General features: G+C 32.1%; 1 protein-coding gene across 10 annotated transcripts in view; it reads left to right on the plus strand.

The window, feature by feature from the left end:
- The window catches only part of EPHA7 (EPH receptor A7), a 180,892-nt gene extending 155,203 nt beyond the window's left edge, over nucleotides 1–25,689 (plus strand). For 3 of the 10 annotated variants that reach the window (XM_023205181.3, XM_023205179.3, XM_031935515.1), the window contains exons 8-17: nucleotides 1,139–1,247; nucleotides 1,929–1,984; nucleotides 6,365–6,490; nucleotides 7,546–7,731; nucleotides 8,307–8,368; nucleotides 9,788–9,997; nucleotides 10,981–11,130; nucleotides 18,714–18,907; nucleotides 20,240–20,395; nucleotides 22,164–25,689. In XM_023205181.3, the coding sequence (XP_023060949.1) occupies nucleotides 1,139–1,247; nucleotides 1,929–1,984; nucleotides 6,365–6,490; nucleotides 7,546–7,731; nucleotides 8,307–8,368; nucleotides 9,788–9,997; nucleotides 10,981–11,130; nucleotides 18,714–18,907; nucleotides 20,240–20,395; nucleotides 22,164–22,278 (1,364 nt within the window). In that variant the 3' untranslated portion in view covers nucleotides 22,279–25,689. Of the gene's footprint in view, nucleotides 1–1,138; nucleotides 1,248–1,928; nucleotides 1,985–2,874; nucleotides 3,030–5,065; nucleotides 5,892–6,364; nucleotides 6,491–7,545; nucleotides 7,732–8,306; nucleotides 8,369–9,787; nucleotides 10,050–10,980; nucleotides 11,200–18,713; nucleotides 18,908–20,239; nucleotides 20,396–22,163 lie in introns of those variants that run through there. The other 7 variants (XM_023205180.2, XM_031935516.1, XM_031935518.1 and 4 more) reach the window with 5 other exon arrangements.
- The last annotated feature ends 593 nt before the right edge of the window (nucleotides 25,690–26,282 follow it).

Here is a 26,282-nt window from a genome sequence, read left to right on the forward strand (position 1 = left end):
TTTATATTAATTACTACTCTAGAGATCTAGTCCCTTGCCATCAACAAGAAGGAAAGGTAGTTTCCATCCTGCCTTAAATTAAAGATTGCAGCTGTTGATTGTTTCAGAATTAGCAAATTATATTAGTTTGACATTATATATTTTATGATATTTGCAACTGGATCATTTATTGAAATATTCATTTTCATTGTTTCATATGTCTTAAATGATTCTATAAAGTCTGTATTGCTACTGAAAATACGAAACTGGGAAAATATGACAATTGTGAGTCGCCATATAAATAAAATTTCACTAGCTTGGAAAAATGGAAGTGATAAGTGCAAAAATTCTGTATCAGAGAGTGTTTTAAAAGACATGCAAACATGTATTTATTCCCAAAGAGACTGTCAGAAAGGTTCAGCTGAGTTTGCCTTAATGAGCATAGAAGAAGTATTTATTATTGTATAAGAAGTGTCTGCAGTTAGGTAATGATAGTGTTTTGTTAAAAAGTACTTGCAGCAAGTTTTCTCTTTCTAAAATAGGCTAGCTATTTTTGTAATCTTAAATATGGAACGTGTTTACTACATACTTCATGAAAATTAACACAGATAATATGGCTCATCTTTTTCCTGAATTATGGTAGACTATAATTTCATAATGTTTAACTATGATTACACTATGCTTTCTATTTTAATTGATGATATGAGAGATAAAGCATTTAATGTGTATTAAAGTACTTTAAAAAATACATGAGGTATGTATTTTGGTTCTGATTTCACATACCTGAAAAAAAGACACAAAGGGATCAAAATCAAACGCCTTGCTGAGGAACAATAGGGATTTAATAGCACTAGCAGATCAGATGTGTCTATCTCTTGATTTATAACTAAGCTTTCTACAACTAAGCAGGAATATAGTCATTCAGTGAGCATTTATACATTCTTTTATAGCTGATAAATGGAAAATATGTGAAAGTATTGTCCTTACCAGTTCTTTGAAAGGCAGAAATAAACATTTATTTAAATTTACTTTGTTACAAAATAATGCAGTTATTTAAAATTAGAGTGAATTATATAGAAAAGATATATCTAATTTTATTTAACCTTTCAAGTTCTTGCATGGTGTCAAGTATTTCTGCGCCTATTTCCTCTGTTTACAGCTACAGCTGTCTCCAGTGAACAGAATCCTGTCATTATCATTGCTGTGGTTGCTGTGGCTGGGACCATCATTTTGGTGTTCATGGTCTTTGGCTTCATCATTGGGAGAAGGTAGAATACAAAGTTGTTCTAATCTCTAACATTAAAACATATTGCTTTTTAAGAATTATGTCAGCCTATTACTTAGTGTAGTCGAATTTTAAATAGTAAATGCAAACATTCTTTGATACAAAACAATAAAGATCAATAACATGTCATTCCTTCAGGATCAAAATGGAATATGAGTTTGATCACTGCCTTTAGTTTGGGGGAATGAGTGTATTATAGTTTTTATTGTGTGAATTTTTATTTCTTATTTTCAGAGTTAAGTTTTCATAATAAATACAGAATATACCTGGGGAAGTATTTACTCTTTTAGTTATTAAATGTTTGTGGAAACCATTTAAAATGTGTTTTCATCCAGAAAGAAATACAAGTAAACATTCACTTGTGAATATTTGTGACTCGTGAATATTTTTGTGAATTGAACCTTGTGGATTCAAATCATATTGAATTTTGTATATTCAGTCTAAATGTATTTTTTAAAATGTTCCTTTTACATTTTCTCACACAAAAAGTTTGTTTTCTGTGCATCTTAATCATGTGAATTGCTATATTATTACTAAATGGATTCATAACTATGAACAGTAAATTTAACTCTAGTAGGTTGTTGAGTAACTAAGGTGCATTGTAATGAAATTTAAATATAAAAAGTAAAATCACTAAGATTGTCACAAATTTGCTTTCTTCCAGGCACTGTGGTTATAGCAAAGCTGACCAAGAAGGGGATGAAGAGCTTTACTTTCATTGTAAGTGTTTGGCTTTTCTTTACTATGATGTACCCCTATTAATAGAAAAATCTGGTTATTAGCATTGGCATTAACAAAGTCCTCATGCATCATGCTTGAAATTATACCATGAGCTCAAAATGTTGCTTTAAAGCATTTGAATAAGATGTTTAGAATTGAAATCATGTGATATGAATTTGAAAAAATAAAATATATTCAGAAATGCCATATAACTGCAGGATATTCAGCTGCTTTTACATCACAATGTTTCCTTTTGCAAACTTTGCCCAAGTGTTTCTTACCATCCTAACAGTAATACATTAAAGATTACATGTGCCCATTCGCTAGCTACGGAATGTCATTTCAGGTTACAAGGATAGGCCCTTTTTTAATCCAATGAGTGGTGCTACCACAAAAGGCTAAATTAAGGAGCCTCTTTCTTTTCAGCTACTATAAATTACCTATCACTGATAGATATTTCACAGAACATAAATAGTATAATAATAAGATTCATGCCTCTGATGTTTTCCTATGGATTTGAGTTAGCTTATTCTTAAAAGTTCATTTTAGAAATCATATTTAGAAGAAAGCTTAGTGACCCAAATAAAATTGATGCCTATCTGCATTAATCTTATTCTTGTTGCAATGAGAATGGCATGTGAAAATGCGAGCACTGAGAGTAAATGTTATTACTTTATGTAGGCAAAATCAAAACCTAACCATCAAATTACTTCAGTTCTGATAATTAATGATGTTCTTACCCAAACCCATTTTCCCCATTTTTAATCCTTGAGAATATTAAAAACCAATTTTATTATTATTTTGTATTACCTATAATCTTTGGCAAATGTTCTCATGTGTAGATAAATTTCCCATGACATAAGAATTGTATCTTTTGTGTTATTTATTAGATTCCTATGTCAGTATCTGTGAAGATGCTGTCCTATACCCATCCTAAAGTCATAAGAATAGCAAAGCCTCCATCAAGAATTTCGAATACATTTTAGATTTTCTTTGTGATTCCTTTTTTTTTTGGAAAAGAAAAAAGAAAAAGCTCAAATGACAATGTGTGGTTTAAATACACAAATTGTAAATGCTCCTATCATTCCTAAATTTTCTCAATGTGTTTGCATTTTTGAACCAACAGTTACCTTTAGTTTTCAAAATAGAAGTGGCTTTACGTAACACAAATCCAAATCGAATAGGAAATTATCTTGAATCTCAACCACTGATGGTAGGAAGGACATGTGGGGTAGTACGGTTTACTACAATGGAAGTTAAAGGTATGCCCAGGAGTGGCTTTATTATAAAGTTTAATATTCAAGGCCTCTTACTTTCACAGGCCTTTTTTAGGCCGTGGGAGTGCAGTAGCGAATTTGTGTATATAATCATGTATTCTTTCCCCTAAAGACAGTATCCCAAATTGTATATGGGTTAAGCCTCAAAAAACTTAAATATACCCCTGATTATGACTGAATATGTGTGTTTCTATACCCCACTTGGGATTATTTGATATGCCCCCAATGTCAGAACTTCCTTTTGCTAATCTGGCATTAATTTTTTTGTGACAAGCCTCGGTGAAGAGAGCACCATAGGTAGTTTATAGCTAGAGGAAATAGAGAAAAAAGTGGAGGTTACCTTTTTTTGTTTCTATTTAATGACATGGGAGAATGTTTTTAACACTTCCCCAGACAGGAAGGAGCAGATCAAAACTTGAATTTCTAAATTTTATTTCTAGTGTAGAATGTATATAGAAGAGCAACATAAGACTGTAGTTCTGGGAATCCCTGGTCCTGCCCATATGTGAATAATTTAATGGCACAATTATTTAATATTACCATAATCAGTATGTCACTTTTCTTTTATTTTTTGAGCATATTTGAAATATCCCCAAATGATCACATACCAGTTTATTTGCTTTTAACTTGCAGGTTAATGCAGAAGGTCAGTTGAAACATGACTTATCCAAAATTTGTTGTATAGCCTTATGCTTAATTGTCACAAGTCAGTTTTAATATGTTTATGCCATTCACTTTTTTCACATTTCACATCCAGTTTGTAATTAGAAAATATATAATTGCATGCTTTACTTGCTAATATATACAAGATAAGCTTGCTATATATAAAGTTTTAACCTTTAGAGAAAACTAGCAATGGTGGTTTTAAGATGTTCAACTTTCATGAGAAATCGAAATAATATTTTAAAATACAAAAGTTCATACTCAAGTTGGGATAAAACAGAATATTCAGAAATAATGTCAATATTTTCCTTATTTTAAAACATTCATTTCTTAAATGAATAATGAAAAAAAGTGCACTTACCATATCCTATCCTGGTGAATTCTTAATATTTTGAATCACTCTTTTTCCAAGGATATGTTTTCTTGTTGTTTGATTAAAACCAGGTATTTTATTTGAAATTATGATTACTTAATATACAAAGTATAATACTGTGGTAACCAGTTGTTTACAAGTTGGTGTCTTTTTATTCCTCTATTTAGTTCATGGACAATTTTCCCAGTTGCTAAAACACCCGATTGAATTTTAACAGAAACTTGAAAGCAACCATTTAACTAGCTTTTAGAGCACTGAATTTAATAGAATGTCCAGTCACTTGTATCAGGCACCCTCAACTCTCCATGCCCCCAAGTGCTACATTTAAATATATAAACACAATGGAGGAATTTAGTGAAGCGATTCCAATTTACATTTTGTTTCCTCCTACCATTTCTTCTAACAATGTCTTCAAATCCAAGCTGGGCAGTATTTCATGTTTTTATGCCAAAATAGCTCTGGCCTGTCAAAATGTTTTATGACAGCTTGAATAAAGAACCGTCAGAGACCGTTTGAGATGCGGAAGGTTACCTCCAATCTAGCTCCCTTATCAAAACAAAATTTAAAACAATGAAAGAAAGAGAGAATAAAAAGGGAGAAGATGGCTCATTCTCCATCTGCCTGCCAATCTAGGAGGTTAACCTATTGTTTTCTTCCCTTCTCTCTTTTTCTCTTCCCCCTTTCCCTATACTCCTTCTTCTCTCTTTTCTCCTTCTATCCCCTCTCTCTTTTCTTCTCGTGTTGTTTTTTTTTTTTTTTCATGTTCAGCTTTAGTAACAAATGAGCATCTGTCAGTTTTATAAACTGCAACAATAATTGTTTAAGACAATCAATTTTGGATAAACAATCAACTACAGCAGAATAAATCAAGATTTTTAAATCCCATTTTCCTTTATACATTTTGCTTCTTTTTGTTATGTGTTTATTTTTAAAATATAATTTTAATGTGATGACATAAGCACAGTTAGGCTGCAGTGTAATATATAAAGAAATATATTGTTCTCCAAATAGTAAGATTTGATGAAAAGATTGTTCAGTGGCTTTGTTAAAACAATAAAGTTTTTTTGAGGATATAGTGTAATTTTTATTGCATTAATATAACCAAATATATGCCTATCTATCTTATCTTTGTCTTTTACCAAATAGATTTGGAATACATTATTGTAATTGAATTTTATTTAAAGTTGACATAGTATTATCTGTTACCTGCATGCTTCTGGGTGCATTTTAAGCAGATTTTAACTTTTAAGATTATTCTATGTTGTTTGCATTTTGACTACCTTTTGTGAGGCATATTGGCTACCTCCTCAGCAGTTAAGATCTTCCAGAGCCTTATAATTGAAAGTTCATATAAACCATTCCTCTTTCAAATCGCTGTCATACTTGGTTAACAGATCCCAGGAATATTGTAAATTTTCTACTTTACTCTGCACTTTGTATATCTGGCCTCTATTGCCCTTGAAGGTGAAGATGAAACTGTCTTTAGAAGATATCTCTTTGATTCTGTGATAGAAGTCCCTCACATCTTGTATTAATTTTATGTATATGTCAAAGGTGGTTGGTCTTTAAAAAAATAAATCAAAAGAATAAGTAAGATGTCTAAATGTTTTTAATATTGCTGTCAGTGTAGTAGGCTACCTGTAAATGAAATGTCTTCTTTTCCCAGTGTATTAATTTGATTGATTGACTGACTGGTAGTTTTACAAATGTGTTTCCAAGTCCATTACAAACCTCAATATGGCTTGAACTATGCCATGATAGCAGTGATTTTAATTAAACCTCCAGTCTGATAGGCATGTCAGAAATTTTGGTGAATGTCTTTTGTAGATTTACTGGAAAAGCAATTCAGTTAGCAACCTATGAGCTGGATCCTATGTTACCTATAGAAGCTTGCAGATAATACCTATACGCCAGCAGACTGAAGTAGTCTGTTAAAACTGCTGTGAATCAGGTGATGTGGAAGCAAGTTCACTGTTCCAAGGAGCACTCTGCATAATGAAATTCCTGGGCTGACTGCACAATAAGGGCTTTGCTTCATCACAGTCATGCTTTCTTACATCATTACAGTTAAATTTCCAGGCACCAAAACCTACATTGACCCTGAAACCTATGAGGACCCAAATAGAGCTGTCCATCAATTCGCCAAGGAGCTAGATGCCTCCTGTATTAAAATTGAGCGTGTGATTGGTGCAGGTAAGGCTATTGTAGCTTCCTTGTTCAGCTGTTCCATTTAGCCAAGATCGAAAGTCATACATCATAATGACAGGCAAATAATTATTCCTCAAGTATAGAACTTTTGCATTCACCTGAACTGTTGGAAGCAGTAAGGCTGTACTTGTTTATGAAATCTTACGAAAAAATGTGAAAAACTAGCATGTGGCACGAAGAATCCATATATTTTTGTTTTCTGTTGGATTTTTAAGATATTCTTCTATTACAAGCTACTTCATAATAGCTCTGGCCTGTCATTTAAGAAATGAATTTGTATTTTTAAAAGGTCAGAAATTTCCAGAATTTTGCTGCACATGTCCTTTTACTTGATTTAGTGTCTTCTTACAAAACTTTCATTTTTATCTTTTTTCTTGTATTTGTAGGTATTAGCCATTGTAATTTAAATTCATGTAGAAAATTAATGTGTATGAATTATTTAAAGGGAATATTTTCTATTTGTATGTATTTTTATAATGTACATTTCTGACTCTAATTCCTTTAAATCCAGTAGACATAGTGCATATAAATTCCAGATTTTAAATGTTTAATAAATATTTTCTTCTCAAAAGGAATTGCAACGTTTAGAATTTACTGTGTCCTCATGCTTTAGTAGGTAGTCTAGGTTATATACTAATACAATATATAAAAAATAATTTTAAATGTATAATAGCATAATTCAAATCTGAATGTTGACCCTGAGTGTTGGTTAATTCAATTGAAAAATAGTAGCCTGTTTAACAGACAGTTTAGGAAAGCATAACTTTTATGAAGGACCTCTGAACTGTATCTTCAAGTTTTAATTTCATTTATGCCATTATTTTCATAAACAACTTTTGTGTCTAGGAAATAGTCTCCCCTATATATGGGAATGTATTCTATGTAACTTACAGGGCTTTACCAAGTATTTTTGAAACTATTTTAAAATGCTTTAAAATAATTTACTGTAAGTTAAAGAAAAATAATTAAATGCATTTACTCTTAAAAGAAAAGTACAATATTTAGAAAATAAAATATGCCTGCTTGTTCTGTTACTTCAGGAGAATTTGGTGAAGTCTGCAGTGGCCGTTTGAAACTTCCAGGGAAAAGAGACGTTGCAGTAGCCATAAAAACCCTGAAAGTTGGTTACACAGAAAAACAAAGGAGAGACTTTTTATGTGAAGCAAGCATCATGGGGCAGTTTGACCACCCGAATGTTGTCCATTTGGAAGGGGTTGTTACAAGAGGTAGATATTGGTTATATCTTTATTTTATCAAACAAACTGAGTGTCAGAAATTAGTATTATTATGTACATAATAAAACAAATTATGAAATATGTTGCATAATCTAAATGAATGAGTTTTCTTGGTATGTAACTAATCAAAAAATTCTTCCTTTATGTTATCACCTCAAGGGGAAAAAAAAGCAGAAAAAAATGAATGCAAGATTAGAGTTGAAGAATAACTGATAGATGGAATGACTGATAAATATTTTTATTTCTCTTCAAGAGACATAATAATTATACAATATAGTCTTTACATTTTACATAAAGTACAATTTTCTCTGAGTTTTACTCAAAAAGCAGGAGTCAGAAGAACACAATGACTTTTATTTATATGTTTTAATTTCATGAATCATGACCATGTTCCAAGCAGATATATAATGACTTTTTGAGCTTAGCAGCAACACTAAAAGAATACTCATACTTCACACACTCACTCTTTCAAAAGAGCACCATGTGTTTTATTGGGGGATGAGAAAGGAAATAACCCTGCAGTTCAGGTTGCAACTTCTGAAACTTTTTTTTTTTTTAATTTTTAGGGAAACCAGTCATGATTGTAATAGAGTTCATGGAAAATGGAGCCCTAGATGCATTTCTCAGGGTAAGTACCAAAGCGATCCACTTATTCTAAATATGCTATGCTTGCTACCAATATAATTTTATGAACTTTTTTGGTGATGTAAAATGAGAACCTTGTAAAATAGTAAGAAGTTAGAAAATTGTCTTTGAAAAATCAGATTAATAATCAGAGTTCAAGACTAGATTAAACTAGAATATTTTGAGCATTTAACTGATACAATGTGGTCGCAAAGTTATTTCCGTTAATATTATTACCTGAGATATGGAGGATGCCTGAAGCCCTGTAATTTGAATTCATGTTATAAAACAGCATGTACAATTGTAAATGAAATATAGAGATAATATGGAAAAGACTAAAAGGTGAGATAACCATTCTGTGTTGATACTTTGATCACAACTCTGCTCTGTAGAACCATTTCTATTTTATTGTTAGGTGAGCAGCAAGCATAAAATACATGATTATTAACATTATTTTTCAAATTAATGATGTGTGATTTATTTGTAAATGACATATAAATCCAAAATATATAAACATAGATATTTTTACTCTCAGAGGCTTTTTAAGAATATTAACATGTGAACATTTTTCCAAATGGCAAAGAAAAAAATAATCTAAAGAAAAAGAGAACATGTAAAGTTATTTAATATGATCTAGAATCATATTTAACTCAGACATATAAACAGTCATAGGATTTAGAGAAACTTTTATTGCTGCATCATCATGATATAAGAATCAATTAGAAAATTCATCTACTCAGACTAGCATACTTCATCCAGCATATTTATATTCAGCTGGAGTAATTTTTTGGTTAAAATGGGTTAGAAGTGGCCGGTCTGGTTGCAAACAGTTCTCAATCCCATTTGCTAGTACATCTGTCCTAGAGAATCCTTGTTACAAGTAACTCTCCTATCAATAGCATAACTAAGAAAAAAATAAATGAAAACAAAGTCAGCCACTACAATCACTTTCTACATTTTAGTTTCTCTTCATTTGATTCAAATATTTCCCCCTTTCTCATTTTTACCATTTAGAGGAAAATAAACCTTATTATATGTATATTAATGTATTTATTTACTTTTATATTATTTAGACTTTTTGGCATGTGGGGAAAACACTTAGCTAATTGGGGTAATTTTTTAGATATTCTATTTCCAAACTTAAAAATTAGCATATACTTTTAGACTTGTGCAATCTCAAACTGTTAGTTCATATTAAAATACCAAATTAATATAAATAACTAAATGATTACCAAAATTATTTGGCTATCAGCTAAATTAGCATGTTATGTTTTTTTCCACAAGTATCCATATTATATAAAAAATTAATTAACAATTCCTGTTAAACAATAGTAAATTACTAGCATGCAGATATTTTTCATGGTGATTTTTGTCCCTTTTAAAGTATGCAATTAACTGGGCTTTTATTTTTGTCTTCCTGCAGAAACATGATGGGCAATTTACAGTCATTCAGTTAGTAGGAATGCTGAGAGGAATTGCTGCTGGAATGAGATATTTGGCTGATATGGGATATGTTCACAGGGACCTTGCAGCTCGCAATATTCTTGTCAACAGCAATCTTGTTTGTAAAGTGTCAGATTTTGGCCTGTCCCGAGTTATAGAGGATGATCCAGAAGCTGTCTATACAACTACTGTAAGAAAAAGTCATTTACTGCACTTTTTCATATTCTTAAGATTTTTCTACCATGAAAGCAGGACCTAATAATGTAAAACTAAACAGGAAAAATGAAGCAAATTGAGCTAAGCATTTTGAGGTTGCTTTTTTGTTGTTTTTTTGTTTTTCTGGAAGAATCATTGTTTGTACAGTATATATATAAGCTAAGAAGGAAAGTGTTGATAACATGACTACCTTATATTGAGAGAGTCATAGAATATAGTTATATACAAAAACATCTAGTTACTAGCACTCATATTTGTAGAAAACTATAATCACATTTTAAATAAAGATTTAAAAGAATATTAACTATGCTAATCCCTGTAACTTTTGTAAGATTAGAAAAAAAGAAAATATGTGAGAGTTTATTTAAATTATCTATATTTTATTTCATTTTCATAGTAACTTTGCCTAGTTTGTCTTTGTTGTGACTGTTGTTGTTGTCCGGGCTGGAGTACAATGACGCAGTCTTGGCTCACTGCAGCCTCCATCTCTCCGGTTCAAGCAATGCTCCTGCCTCAGCCTTCTGAGTAGCTAGGATAACAGGCGCCCACCACCACACATGGATAATTTTCTCCATAGAGATGGGGTTTCACCATGTTTGCCAGGCTCATCTCGAACTCCTGGCCTCAGGTGATCCACCCACTTCAGTCTCCCAAAGTGCTGAGATTACAGGTGTGAGCCACAGCGCCCAGCCTGTCATTGTTTGTTCAATATACTCTTGCCCTAACACCACACAAAGCTCCATCAGTTGAGTTGCCATGTAAACTTGAAATGATGAAACTTGTAATGGGATTCTAAAAATCAGATTAAGAACTTTAAATACACATAGAGATTCAAGATGGGTAGACCTGATGCTGCTGAACTACCAACCAAAAATGCACATATGTATTTATGGCATTGCCATAAATAATAGATAAGTTACTATATATATTTTAAATCTTCATTTCTTTTTATAATAGGGTGGAAAAATTCCAGTAAGGTGGACAGCACCCGAAGCCATCCAGTACCGGAAATTCACATCAGCCAGTGATGTATGGAGCTATGGAATAGTCATGTGGGAAGTTATGTCTTATGGAGAAAGACCTTATTGGGACATGTCAAATCAAGATGTAGGTGTTACATTCATTTAAACAAAAAGGATTGAATACATTAATAGCCACTATTACTGGAACATGTAGGTAAAGGCTCCTTAAGAACACACATTTAAATAATTATAAAAATACAGTTTTCCACAATTACTACCACACTAATTACCATAAATTAGTGGCTCTACTAATTTTATTATTTTGGCTTTCATTTTGAATAATGTCTTTCTCTTTTTATAATATAAATTCTATGGACACAAAATAGAAGCCTACTAATGATATTTCTTCCTTAATAAAGATAATGTTTCCACACTTGCACAGCTGGAGTGAGAGCATCACATGAGTAAAAGAATCATCTGTGAAGAGGAGGGAAGGAAGTTTGGTTGTGCTTTGTTTTGTCTTTGAAGCTTATATTTTTCTTTTAGTGTTCTAAGAAAATTCATTTAAATTATCTACTGTTGATTGGTGTAACTAAGTTTTAGTTTCATGTGACAATCTAGATTTTATGACCACTATTAGTAAATGTTTCATAGTGATATTTTAGAATGTAATCACAATAAGAATATCCTTGGAAATTCCTTTTAAAAGTATATTTATTAAATGTATATCCTCTGCTGCCATGAGGATATGCTAGAACATAAAGCATACTGTTATCCATTGAGAAAAGAAACTGATGGTAGTCCATGTGAGGGTACATATCTCACACCAAGAGACCATTTATTCAACAATATAGCAAAAGTGCAAAAAAAAAGTTGCTTTTATTAGGTTGAGTTTGATAAAATGGCCATTTTGTAGGCCAAGAGCACTTATATTTCAACCTATTGAAATATGAGTGAAATTTAGATAGATGTAGAGCCAGTATGAAATGTAGCACGATATCCAGGATTGTACTAGAAATCTGGAGGATACCTTGCTTCAGAGCTGATGAGCCATTCTCTAAGGAAGCACACTGGAAAGTTGAGAGGTTAAGGTTTAGAGGTGTATGAAGACCAATCAAATGGACTCACTTTTCTATAACAGAGATGCAGTACACTTGTGGTAATTAGAAATGAAGATGTAGGTTTGGACAGATTGATGAAGGAGTTTTCGAAGGAGTCTGGAAATTATATTAATCCAAATTCTTGGAGTATGAAGTAAAAAAATAAGTAATGCTTAAGGAAAATCGACATCGCCATTTAGAACAAGGATGTGACTAGCAAACTGGTTTAGAGTAAAGCTTGAGGTATTATAAACATAAATAGCAATAGAAGCTGACTACTACAGTTACATTTGAGTTATTTTTTTAAAGAGATCATGCAAATTGTTATATTAAATCAATAACTTTGATTTGAACTTTAGAATCAAGTTGCTATGGGTCTTAAAACTTACAGTAGTTATTTTTAGACAACTAACATTTAGACTGTTTTATATGTTGCTGGTAAGGTTATTTTTGATACTTTCCCTACAAACTTTTGCATTAACTGAGAAGTTGCCCAGTCTGAAAAGAGGATGGTTATAAATCAGTTAAATCTGTTGATATTTTGAATTGGAAGATGACATAAAACTTTTTCATTTGCTTTTAGTTTTTTGTTGTTGTTTTGTTTTTCAAAGATAAAAGTCTAAATGACGAGTCTGTTTGGCAGAGGCAAAGTTGTTAATATTTGACAGGTCTCAGTGTCAAAGATTTCATGGACTGTCAAAATGTGGACAAACAAATCCTTAGGGCAGAGAAAGAGAAATATTTACATTCCCTAGACACTCAGTGGAGTTTCATTTCTTTTGACACCTTCCTTCTGTACTGGATTCAAACATAAAGGGACTGACAGGACTGACAAATTCAGAGTTCACTTAACTTCCAAAAACAAATAATGAAAATGGTTAAGAAGAAACAAATTAATATCTCCAATTTTAAATTTTAAAATGTGTTAAGTATTGCTTTTTGTTTTTCTTAAAAATGAACATCATGAATATAGCCTTAATATATGAAGGATTAATAAATATTTTATTAGTCAAATGATATAATTCTGTCTATTGTGCAGTTTAGTTCTAACCTAAATTATTTGGCACATTCTTTTATGTTTTTATTTAGAAGGTCTAAAATAGTTAATAAATTTGGACACAGGTTTGTTTAGCAGTGAGAGATTACCTAGATAGGTCAGTTTGTACAGTGAAATTGATATTCATATTCCTCTTATTATATAATAGTCATTATTTTATCATTATGTCAGTAGAGTGCTATTTGAACAATTATATGTTTAATTTTCAATATGCAAATGTAGAAAAATTGGATAATTTAGGATAATGATTTCCATTCTGGGATAAAATTTTCTAGATAAAAGCTTTTTTAGTAGGAAGCTGTGGTAGGAGTTCATGGAGAGACTTAGATCTATGAACCCCTGATACATGTGGAAACTGCTGTGTATGTGTGAATATATTATTTTTTTTCTGGGACGCTTGCCTTCATCAGATTTTCAGATGTATTCATTGCTTTTTAGTTAGCCTAGATGGATTTATTAAGTGAACCGATTCACTTTACGTTATTAAAATTTAGTTGCTAGGAATTTGTCAGGGATTTTAGAAAGCCCTGTCATTTTAAATGCCTCAGATTTTAAAAGATTTTTTACAAGACACAAGAAAACAAGATGTGCAGTGATGGTTACATTTCTAAGCAAGTCCACACAGTTCCAGGCTGAATGCTGGATAAGGTGAGGTTTTTGTAACCTGAAGAGAATAAAAAGGGTGGTGTAGAAGCTAATGAGTGAGAAAGTTCTGGACTATCTGGACAGTGTGTGTAACTCTGGACAAGGCAATGAATAAGAAAAACCTAGGGAAAACTAATACAAGTATACATGACCAGACTCATACTCAAATAGGTTATCCCTTAGTTAGATATGAGTGCCTTGAATGGGCACTCATTTGTATTTTCATGTGTCTATTATTTTCTAAAGTTTTCACTGCATTGGAAACAGTCAGATTCAGTTACTTGCAATTAAAACCGAGAGATGAAGCTTTCCAAATAAATTTCCAACTTTTATTCTCCTAAAAAATCTGCAGACATTTAGCTCTTTCCATGAATGACTTTTCAAAGAAAAATCTTCATGTATGTAAATGTCAAATATAAGAAATATTGTGGAAATTGAAAATATCATTTTGGTTTTCACAGCAACTATCTTTTTATTGAATTTATAAATTGATTCATCCAAATCAAATTATTACCCTCAAGTTATGAAATTTTGAAGTTTTTTAATATATAGATTTTATTTTTCCTGGTATTTTTCTTACATTCGTATTTTAATGTATTGTAATATAAGAAAAAATACTACTAGCATAAAAAGAATGAAATCTATAAATTAATTATTTATACTTAACATAACTAAAAAGTATTTTTAAAAAAGAATGTAAGAAAGTGTTTTTTTCTTATATAAAGCTAAGCCAGTAAATTGTTAATTTTCCTAGTAGGTAGATATTAGCATGTTAAAAAATTTAAGCTTTTGTAAAGATATGAGACATAAAGATAATTCCTTAAAGCCATATATGAAAGGTCATTTAAGGGCTTTGAAAGTATAATATACTCATAAGTAAATGTATTCTCAGCTAAATTGTGATACCCAATTTTTCATTTTAAAAGTCACCACTGATTTATGTCTTTATTATTTTTTCGTGTTAAGATAGAAGCAAAATTATGATGTTGTTTTATGTAAAACTTTGCCATAATCTCATAAGTGAAGTCCAACATATTTAATTGCATAAAATGTGGGTCATGTTACTGTGAGGTTAATGAAATAGAAAATGAGTATTGAGCAGAGGACAGAAGCCAATCATGTCATATGCCATTTTGAGTTATTACAGGCTCATTAATGGGGTCTTATTGTGTTCCTTTTTCTCTTAATTACAATGGTCATACTGTAATAATATGGAAACGCTTCTCAGTAAGTAACTTTTGTTTTTATTTCTAAGTATTGCTTTACAGCATTTGTCAAAGAAGTGATCCTTGTTGTGTCTCAGAGATCTTTTTTAAAGTTACATTTACCCAAATCACTTCTGGTTCCTCTGGGAACTGTTTAGATATAGAATTGGTTATGAATGAATTTTATTAGAATACTAAGGCAAATACAAGGAGTTTCTAGTAATTTCACAAGAATATGTTTGAGATGAATTCAGTGAACCAATTACATAATCCTCTAAGAAGTGGAGGGTCAGCCATCTTACCTCTATGCATTGTTTTTCCAAGAATATCTAACTATTTGAAGAATGTACCTATTTTTTAATTGGAAAAATAAAGCCATTCTTAACAGCAAGGACTCTGGTCAGATAGCGTACGTCAAATTCTGTCTTTTCTACTAACAGCTACCTGATATTGAGTGGCCCTCTCTCTTTTTTTCCTGTGTGCCACACATTCTTTATCTCTTGAATCAGTGTAATAATGATACTTAAACCTAATAAGGTTTTTGTAAGAATCAAATAAGATAATTCAAGTTTAAAACCATGCCAATCATATAATCAGCATTTAATATATATTAACAATGATTATTAATTGCATCTTTAACAGGGAAATTGTTTTACTGCCAGGCTAATAAATGAAAACTACAGAACCTCAAGGTTCGGTTTTTCCCTATATTAGCTCCTATTGGCTGGTTTTGTTTCAAAGGGTGCATCTTGGATTATGCCAAACTGCTGTATAAGGTGGAAGAGTTCCCAGCAAGTACCTTAAGTGTTCATGTCCATAGGGATGTGACTATTAATGAGATTATTAAAGTCCCAATATCTCTTATTTTAAATGTTATATCTTCTTGCTATCCTTTATGAATGTGTAAACCACTATATCTTTGAATATAGCTAGGAGTTTCACTTTGAAGTGAGATCAGTGTTGTTTCTCTGCAATAACAAAAGGAATCATTAAATTTCCGTAATGCAGTAGGACAGCTACAGAGGTTCATTAACTCATTTTTCTAATAATCATTTAAAGGTTCTATGTTCAGTGCTACAAAGACTTAAGAATATATTGTGTTGAAAGCTAAAGAATCAATAATTTTAAGTGTTCTTTTGAAAGCTTGGAGTGCTATTGAAAAGTATTATGTCAAGAGGGCATGATAAGATTTAGATTTACATTTTAAAACATTACTTGGAGGGAAAGAAAAAAGGAAAGATCACTCAACTTACATTATTCCTTTCAGGACACCTGAAGATAAGCTGTAAGCAGGGAAATAGGTTAGGAGGCGGTGGGAAATAATGAGGACTGAATTAATGGTATGAGCATTAGAATGCAGTCGTGTCAAATCAGAAATAGACTGCAGGTGTTTAAATAGAAGCAGCCTCATATACAAAACGCCACTCATTTTCCAAAAGTAAATTACTTTTACTTTTATTCACATTTTTTAACATAGCATTTTTGAATCCAAGTACAGTGTATTACTGGAATGTTTTGCAAAACCACTTGAAATTCTTAGCATTTAAAATGGTTTTTAAAAAATATAATTTCTCCTATACTTATATATTTGTGATCTTTGCAGAGTTACCATTTGTATGTATTTGTTTGATATATAGCTTTTAAAAGTGATATTTTAGAGGAATGTTTACAGTGATATGCAACATTTGTAATTATGGGATCATAAAAGGACATTTTTAAGTTCTGTCATGTGACCTCCATTGCATTTAGCACCAACACTGATTAAGGTCACTTAAGACCAAGGTGTTTTCTCCATAATTGTTGTTCAAAATAAAGTACTTAAAGAAACACCTCAGTGTGAAACTAAAGACTTAACTATGAGATAATTACTCCATCACTTCAGGGAGATGTATATATAGAGAGAGATATATAAATGTAGACATAAATATGGAAAAATACTTTTTCTAGTATTTGAGCATATATTGTATTTGGGAAGTAGAAAATCATCAGAAAGTGGTGACTAATTGTGTATATAAGAGGATGTGAGGCAGGAAGATCAGGATGTGGGGCCCTGGAGTTCAAGGCTGCAGTGAGCTGTGATCGTGCCACTGCACTCCAGCCTGGATGACAGATCAAGACTCTGTTTTCTTCTTTTTGAAAAAAAAAAAAAGAAGAGAGAGAGAGAGAATGAAAGAATCTGAGACAGTCTGCAGCTTTCTGACTGGGACTGGAAGTGCTGTTAATTGAAATAGTAAAAGATTGGGAAGAGAGGTGGTAAATTCAGTTTTAATTATATAGAGTGGAGGTACCTATGAACAATTTGATGAAGAGTTTAATAAGCTGATAGAAATACAACCTAGCGATTAGGAGAGAGTTTGGTCTTAAATTTTATACTTACATGAATTTTCAAAAGTCATTAAAACTAAGTCCATCTATTTACTTTTTAAACTTAATTAGAGATTTGTCTTAAAGAAAAACGTAGACTTTTTTCTCCCCTTATACAAAAGAATTTTTTTTTTTCAGGCATTGTTGATGCCAGGTACTGTACTCATTATATCCTATCCTACAACCTTTTATATTTTAAGGTGCTATTTTTGAATGTCAGCATGCATCTTAAGGATGTGTTCCCCTAAAAATATTAAGGCCATCAACATTTCTTATAGCCAGCTTTTTGTTTGCCTACTTTTGGCCTTATTTTCTTTGAAAATTCAAAGTTTTTTTTTTCCTCAGAGGGTCATTTTCTGTTATATTTCTACTATTATGTCAATCAGTGTCAAAGGGTTTGTTCTTCCTCCTAAAATACTATTTTAGTGTTCTCCAAGCCCTTCTTATTTCTGCTGTTTGTCTTCTTGTTCTCTTCCCTTTGCCACTCAGATTTGGAACATTTTCCAATTTTTAAGATTTATTTTTGCCTTTCATATAAATGAAAAACCCAAATCTGAATGATAGTTTTTCTGATTGCTACATACAAATGTTTATAGGGGCCTGTTTCTCATTAATACTCAAAGCTTCATATAAACAGTTTTTTAGGCTGTTATTAGATATAAATAGGCAGTGGTATGCTGATAAAAATTAAAAATAAAAACCAGCTCTCTGACTGGGAAAGCCCTGATTTGTAGACTTTCCCTATTTACTGCTGTAACCCTTCCCCCACGCTAATTTCAGTCTGCCAGTGTGAGGTAAGGGAACTTGGAGTAAGGAAGGGATGCAGTCGCCACTCATAAACCAGTACAACCTCGCTCCAGCACACTACTGTCTTATAACACTAACAATAAGCTTCATATTATTTAAAACACTCATGTGCTTGGTAATAACATTCATATTATTTTGATACTCTGTTTAAAAGTGAATCATTCTGGCTCATTCTGGGTAACTCAAATTCTTTTTACAACTTGCAGAATTATTAAATGTATGGGCACATACGTATGCTCACAATTATATACAAGTAAGATAGTTCCATAACATGTTCCCTTTTGAAAGCCTCTAGGATGATGTTAAAAACGTTTCCATCTATTGCACCCTGGATGAACTTAATTGCTGCTCCCTATTGCTGAATTAACTAGGAAATGTCATCATATCCTGCACTTCACGCACTCCTTAATAACTTGCTTAGTATTCATGGAAATTAGGGGGAAAAGTAAGTCTTTTGTGAAGCATTGTGCCTCATTCTTATCTGGATAAATCATTTTGCCTACCGAGAAATCTGTTTTATTGTAATTTGTAATGTCCTTTTGGCTATTAGGTTATAAAAGCAATAGAAGAAGGTTATCGTTTACCAGCACCCATGGACTGCCCAGCTGGCCTTCACCAGCTAATGTTGGACTGTTGGCAAAAGGAGCGTGCTGAAAGGCCAAAATTTGAACAGATAGTTGGAATTCTAGACAAAATGATTCGAAACCCAAATAGTCTGAAAACTCCCCTGGGAACTTGTAGTAGGTAAGAAATGCCTAAGAGAATGGAATCTGGGAGAAATTAAAATAGTCACATAAACCATTCATTTCCTCAACCCCACCACAATCACAAATTGACTTTTGTGTTGAAGTATAAATTCATATTAAATATATTATATTTACAGAAGTTTATTTTTTCTTTTCAGTTAAGCTTACCTTAATTGGTGTTTAAAGAGAATCTATTAGTTATTGTTGTATTTTTTTAAAGTTATAAATATTACTAGCTGCTCTTATCAAAAAAACTTTATAAACTGAATTTTTGTGATATGATAGTAGTTCATATTTTCAGACCAATATTTTTATTATTACATGGGTTTTTGTTATTATTGTTCTTGTTTTTTGTTACATTCATAGTACCTACTTAATTGTTTTGCTTCAAGTCATTTAATAAAGTATTCAATAATGTTAAAGTTTATAAAGGAAATTCAGACCGGGCATGGTGGCTCACGCTTGTAATCCCAGCACTTTGGGAGGCCGAGGTGGGTGGATCACGAGGTCAGGAGTTTGAGACCAGCCTGGCCAACACAGTGAAAGCCCGTCTCTACTAAAAATGCAAAAATTAGCTGGGTGTGGTGTCAGGCGCCTGTAATCCCAGCTACTCAGGAGGCTGAGGCAGGAGAATCGCTTGAACCCGGGAGGCAGACGTGGCAGTGAGCCGAGATCGCACCACTGCACTCCCGCTTGGGCGACAGACCAATACTCTGTCTCAAGAAAGAAAAAAAAAAGAAATTCAATACATGATTAAAGATGTGTACTCATTAAAAAGAGTCCATTCATCCTTTGCATTAGGCTTGCTTGATTGTAATGCATATTAGTAGTTATTCAGCCTCAGACGCCAGGTAAGATTGATGTTCTGGTTTACATTGATAGTAAGGCACCTGTGGAGGTGCCTTACTTAACTCCCCGGGCATTCACAAGAATGCCATCAGCAAAGGAGATGCACAATATCTCTGCAGCACCCTTGTGGCCTGAACAGGTTAGAACACAGCCATATGTGCTTCATTTACTCCCAAATACTTTTGGAAAAAGCAAATGAACAATTATTTACTGATTCCAAATATTGTTGGCTGTACTTTTAAAAACATATGGAAGACAAAACCAGGTGGTCATCACATCTAAATAGAATATAAATTTAGGAGTTTGTAGTCACTGGCCTCCTGGATGCTTTAGGTTTTTATTAGCATATCAATTTTTTTTATTATATACACCAGTTAAAACATCTAATTTTATTCTTTATACCTTAATTTTATATGGGTCAAGACATTCTTTCGTTGGTAGTTCATGATAATATTCACTTTTCTGTTTCATTTTTATCTAGGCCAATAAGCCCTCTTCTGGATCAGAACACTCCCGATTTCACTACCTTTTGTTCAGTTGGAGAATGGCTACAAGCTATTAAGATGGAAAGATATAAAGATAACTTCACAGCAGCTGGCTACAATTCCCTTGAATCAGTAGCCAGGATGACTATTGAGTAAGCTTAAACTCTTAAAATTATATTTAAGGGTTTATTAGGTACAGTCTGTACTTTATACATTAGGTTATCTTCTTTATGTTAAAAGAATTTGAATCCCAAAATCAAGGAAAAAAAATATTTCTTTAACAAGTTCTTACTCTGTACCAAGCATTATGCTAAATAGACCTTTAACACATTACTTTTTTAACCTTCACAACAATAATTGTATTAGGTCTATAGTTTTATACCTATTTCGTTGCCAACAAGGCTAAAGGTCAGAAAATTTAAGTGTTTCCCCTAAGCCAACTTAACTAGTAAGTAATAACTAATATGACTCTATAGCTGGTTTCTAAACACCATCCATTGAGGCTTCCTCCATAGTTAACCTCTGTATTACTTAGATCCCTATTCACTGGGGAAACTTTCTCCATTGCAAAGGAGAATTTCTTTCACCTTGTTTTTGTTGAACTTAAATAATCTCAAAACTTTATACTCAATGCTGAAATGCATTAGAACGTCCAATGTGATTATTTCTGAAGAGATCAAAAGAAGCTTAATTCAGTTAACCATAGCTTAAAAGTAAGGGTTTAACTTACTTTTTGGAAGACGTGTGATTGATCGATTCCTTTTTTTTAACCTGAAAAAATGACCTGATAAAACAACTTTTGAAATTGCTATGAACTTGAAGTTAAAAGAACTCACTTTTCCTGTCTGGCTCCACCACTAATTATGGGGTCCTGGACAATCTAAAGATCTCTAAACCTCAGTTGACTCGGCTGCAGCGTGACTTTCATGGGTGACATAGTTCCTCTCAGTCAATGTGTTTGAAAATGGAAAACAATATTCAAGGTTCCATTTGTGGGATTCTGTCTATGTACTGTCATCGTTTTTCCAATGAGATGAAGACCAGCAATCAAATATTATTTTCTGGCATATGCCAGGAAATGTCATGTACATGAATTTAAGTGTGTGCATGCTATTTTGTTCAGTTTTCTTATAGTCACTATGTGGGCATTTTTACACTTGGGTCCCCAAAGTAATCTGTACCCCTGAAAAACGATGTTTCTCTGTCACTGCCATAAAAAACTACAGTGCTATAGTTTTGCAATATTTTAGCTGCTTGTAAAGACATAAGCTCAATGTATCTGGCTATTAGGAAAGGCAAGAAAACACAAACAGATACAATTCTTAATTCAAATTTAATCTATTAAACAGAGATGTTGTACATTTTTAAAGATAGTTTTTATGACATATAATGAAATGATTGAACTGACTGGAGTAAGTATATAACCAATAATATGCTCAGAATTACCACATGTTAATTAAATCCAGTATAAAATTTTACATGGTCATTGATGATTTCCAATTTTTCTTCTAGATCCCACCAACTATTTTCATTACACTATATCCAGCTTTTTCCAGTTAGAAATTTCTAAATCCCAATTAGGTTCAAGAAGACAACATTTCAAATAATATTTCCTAACCTTCCCTCAAGTTAATAATAGCTTTAAGACTTTAATAATTTCTTACGTAAAATTTCAAATCACTTTAAAAATGAATTGAGAGTAAATTGAGAGCGTGAGCAGTTAGGTTTTTACAAAGGAGAATGTTGATGTAGGTTTTACTATTCTGATCTGATACAGGGGTGTGATCATAATGCCCAAGAACACTAAGATAAGATCTATTTGGCTAAAATAACATATTTAATTAAACAGTTGATGATAGTTTCATGCCACACTTAACTCTTTGTAAGGTACCTAATGAAAACTACATTTGTCTTTTTCAGGGATGTGATGAGTTTAGGGATCACACTGGTTGGCCATCAAAAGAAAATCATGAGCAGCATTCAGACTATGAGAGCGCAAATGCTACATTTACATGGAACTGGCATTCAAGTGTGATACGCATTTCTCCCTTTTAAGGGAGATTACAGACTGCAAGAGAACAGTACTGGCCTTCAGTATATGCATAGAATGCTGCTAGAAGACAGTTGATGTCCTGGGTCCTTCCAACAGTGAAGAGATTTAAGAAGCACCTATAGACTTGAACTCCTAAGTGCCACCAGAATATATAAAAAGGGAATTTAGGATCCACCATCGGTGGCCAGGAAAATAGCAGTGACAATAAACAAAGTACTACCTGAAAAACATCCAAACACCTTGAGCTCTCTAACCTCCTTTTTGTCTTATAGACTTTTTAAAATGTACATAAAGAATTTAAGAAAGAATATATTTGTCAAATAAAATCATGATCTTATTGTTAAAATCAATGAAATATTTTCCTTAAATATGTGATTTCAGACTATTCCTTTTTAAAATCATTTGTGTTTATTCTTCATAAGGACTTTGTTTTAGAAAGTTGTTTATAGCTTTGGACCTTTTTAGTGTTAAATCTGTAACACATTACTACACTGGGTACCTTTGAAAGAATCTCAGATTTCAAAAGAAATAGCATGATTGAAGATACATCTCTGTCAGAACATTGGTATCCTTTTTGTGCCATTTTATTCTGTTTAATCAGTGCTGTTTTGATATTGTTTGCTAATTGGCAGGTAGTCCAGAAAATGCAAGTTGCCAAGAGCTCTGATATTTTTTAAAAAGAAATTTTTTGTAAAGATCAGACAACATACTATCTTTTCAATGAAAAAAGCAATAATGATCCATACATACTATAAGGCACTTTTAGCAGATTGTTTATAGAGTGATTTTACTAGAAAGAATTTAATAAACTCGAATTTTAGGTTTATGAGTATATTAAAAAAATGAGGCACTTCATCTGAAGAATGTTGGTGAAGGCAAGTCTCTGAAAGCAGAACTATCCAGTGTTATCTAAAATTTAATCTGAGCACATCAAGATTTTTTCAGTCTCGTGGCATTAGGAAATTTAGGATAAATAGTTGACATATATTTTATATCCTTTTCTGTTGAATGCAGTCCAAACATGAAAGGAAATAATTGTTTTATATTATAACTCTGAAGCATGATAAAGGGGCAGTTCACAATTTTCACCATTTAAACACAAATTTGCTGCACAGAATATCACCATTGCAGTTCAAAACAAAACAAAACAAAAAGTCTTTTGTTTGTGAACACTGATGCAAGAAACTTGTTAAATGAAAGGACTCCTTACCCTAGAAGGAAGAGGTGAAGGATCTGGCTTCTTTTTAAAGCTTTATTTATTAAACCATATTATTTGATTACTGTGTTAGAATTTCATAAGCAATAATTAAATGTGTCTTTATAGATATTACAGGAATGTATACATATTGTGAGTAATGCTTTCAAAAGTTATGAAAATCATGAACTACCCCAGAATTGAACTGTTGTACTTCCAAAGAGAATTGGGCTGTTTATAATGATTTTAATAGAGAAAGATCCCAGGGATCGGTCATAATTGGTCTTGTTTGATAATGTGGGCATCCACAAACAAACAAACAAATAACAGAAACAAAATCTGTAAATGTTCCTTTGTAAAACTTGTAAATTTTATTTATACTGTCTTGTTTTGTACACACATTTCTCTGTAGTGGGCTCTGAATACATTGAAAATGCACTATATTTTTCTATTTTACTTGCAGAGCATCACAAAAGAACAGGTATTTTCAGTGCTACATAATGTGTTTTCCCACATTTAGGACCAAAGATGGCTATAGAAAAACTCAAATGGATTGCTTCCCAAACCCCTCCCCACCCTTTTTTTTTGTTTGTTTTAAATCACTGTACAGTGTTATTTGATACTTTAATTTATTTTTTGATTGACTAGAAAAATCATTTTAATTTCACTAAAATGTTTTTTGTCCCTAAGGAAAATTAATCTGTAAAAATAATTTTAATTAGCATAATACAGTCACCTAGACACTTCCATTTGTAATCTTTGTAATAGACTGTAAATATATTTTTGGAACTATAACACAATGTGCTTGAGGGTTATTTTTCAGTGTCTGCAGTGTATACAAGTGTTTATACTAAGTACAGCACTTTACAATTCTAATCAGTAGCATTGGCCTTTGTGAGAATGAGTGAAAGAGTTTGAGTGAGTGTTCCTAATTCCTTTTGGATTCTAGACTCACTAATAATGAAGTTCTTTTCTTGTTCATAGCTTAAGGTGCTTATTTTTTCTATTAAAATTAAATTAACAAAAAGCCATTCTAGAAATAGAAGACATAGTATGGTACACGCAAACGGTGTCTTTCCTGCTTTTTTCTAGCACTAGATTTATAGTTGAGTAGTCTTTCTTGAGTAGAAGGGCAGAATAAAAGTTTTTTTGAGTTTTTATCAAAAATAACTTTTTCCTTCAGCAATATACCTCATCTGCCTTAAATTTTTTACAGCTCTTTACAGGGAAAGGGGAGAAGGGATGGGAAAGACACACAGCACAATAGGAAGTGTATGATTACATCACTATCTCGTTTGTAAGTTTCTTTTCCTAATCAACATTATGATTTTGAAATACATGTATGTGAAACAAATATTAAGAGAAAAAGAACATTGTAATGCTGATTGTAATACTCTCTTCCAGAAAGAGATGAGATAGTATAACGATAAGAATGTACAACTTGCACCTTGAAATCTTTTTTTTTTTAATAAATTAGTGCTCAGGGGAGGAAAAGTAGGAAAGTGAACGTCAAAAATAGAATTCCAGAATTATAAAAATGCAAAAGGAAATGGCCTCCTTGCTTTAACAGAGCCACCTTTTTTAGAACGCTGTCCTCACACTTGACCTGTGTTTTGCATTCAGTACCGAAATAAAAGTAACTTGTTCTGAACTACATCTGAATCTAACATTTTCTCAGCAATTGATCTGGGCCTTGTTTACTAGAACTGGTGGTTTATGCTTGTCAGAGCACTATTAGTTGAATCATATTGTATACTTATGTAATCTACATTAGCTAGTACTGTTTAGGACTATATTTTAATTGCTCTTCTTATCCGTGTTTTTAAGACAATTAAAGTGGAGTAATTCACCTCTCTTTTTTATTTAGGTAATGCTGATATTCTCCCTTTTGTTTCTTGAGTAGCCTAGAACTATGCTACTCACTGATGTGCATGTTCAAATAAATTACTGATGTGTATTTTTTTGCTCTATGTGGAGAAATCATGGGGAACTCGGGGCGAGATGTGCTTTTTGTTGGTTGAATTTGTCCCTCCTTGCCTAAGAAATACTACAGGGGTCATCCTTTTATAAGGACAAACTGCTTTTGAACAGTGTCTTCAATGTATCAAGCACAAATAACTCTTTCTTCAACACGAATCATAAGTCTCTTTTTACCAGCTTAAAATAATAAACAAGTCTATTAGACAATGTAAAGAAAATCCTGTCTCCAATCATTGGTGGATTCCTTTATATCCCTTACACGTTCTTTATTTTCCTATGTAATATTACAAGAAGAGATAAAGTTTTATTGAAATAGTTGAGTGGACCAATCAGAATATGAAGAAAAATGAATATTCATTGCTTCCTTTTAATCTCTTGCACACTAACTTCCACTCTAATTATTACAGAATAACAAGATCATATCTTCAAAGAGCCATACTGCCAAACAGTTACAATCTTTCTTGCTCCTTCCTGAAACTACTGCATGATACTAACAATAATATTTGCATGAGAAAGGAAATATTTTGTCACTGGACGTTCACATATATTTTAAACATTTGATAGATTAAGTTAGATGGATTTTTTGTTTTTTGTTTTTTGCATTCAGGTTACTAAATAATTCTAACGTTAAATCCAAAACAAAAGGAAAAAGTGATAAATCTGGTTGAATGGTTGAGTTGTTTAACATAGAAGGTGACTCAGTGATCATTATAACTTGCACCTGAAATGAAAACCAAGCACTCCCTATTTTAAAACACCACCCTCTTAAATTCCCCAAAAATGAGAAAAATAGGCAAATGTCAGATGAGGT

Source organism: Piliocolobus tephrosceles, chromosome 5 (assembly GCF_002776525.5).
Source record: "Piliocolobus tephrosceles isolate RC106 chromosome 5, ASM277652v3, whole genome shotgun sequence".
Classification (NCBI taxonomy): Eukaryota; Metazoa; Chordata; class Mammalia; order Primates; family Cercopithecidae; genus Piliocolobus; species Piliocolobus tephrosceles.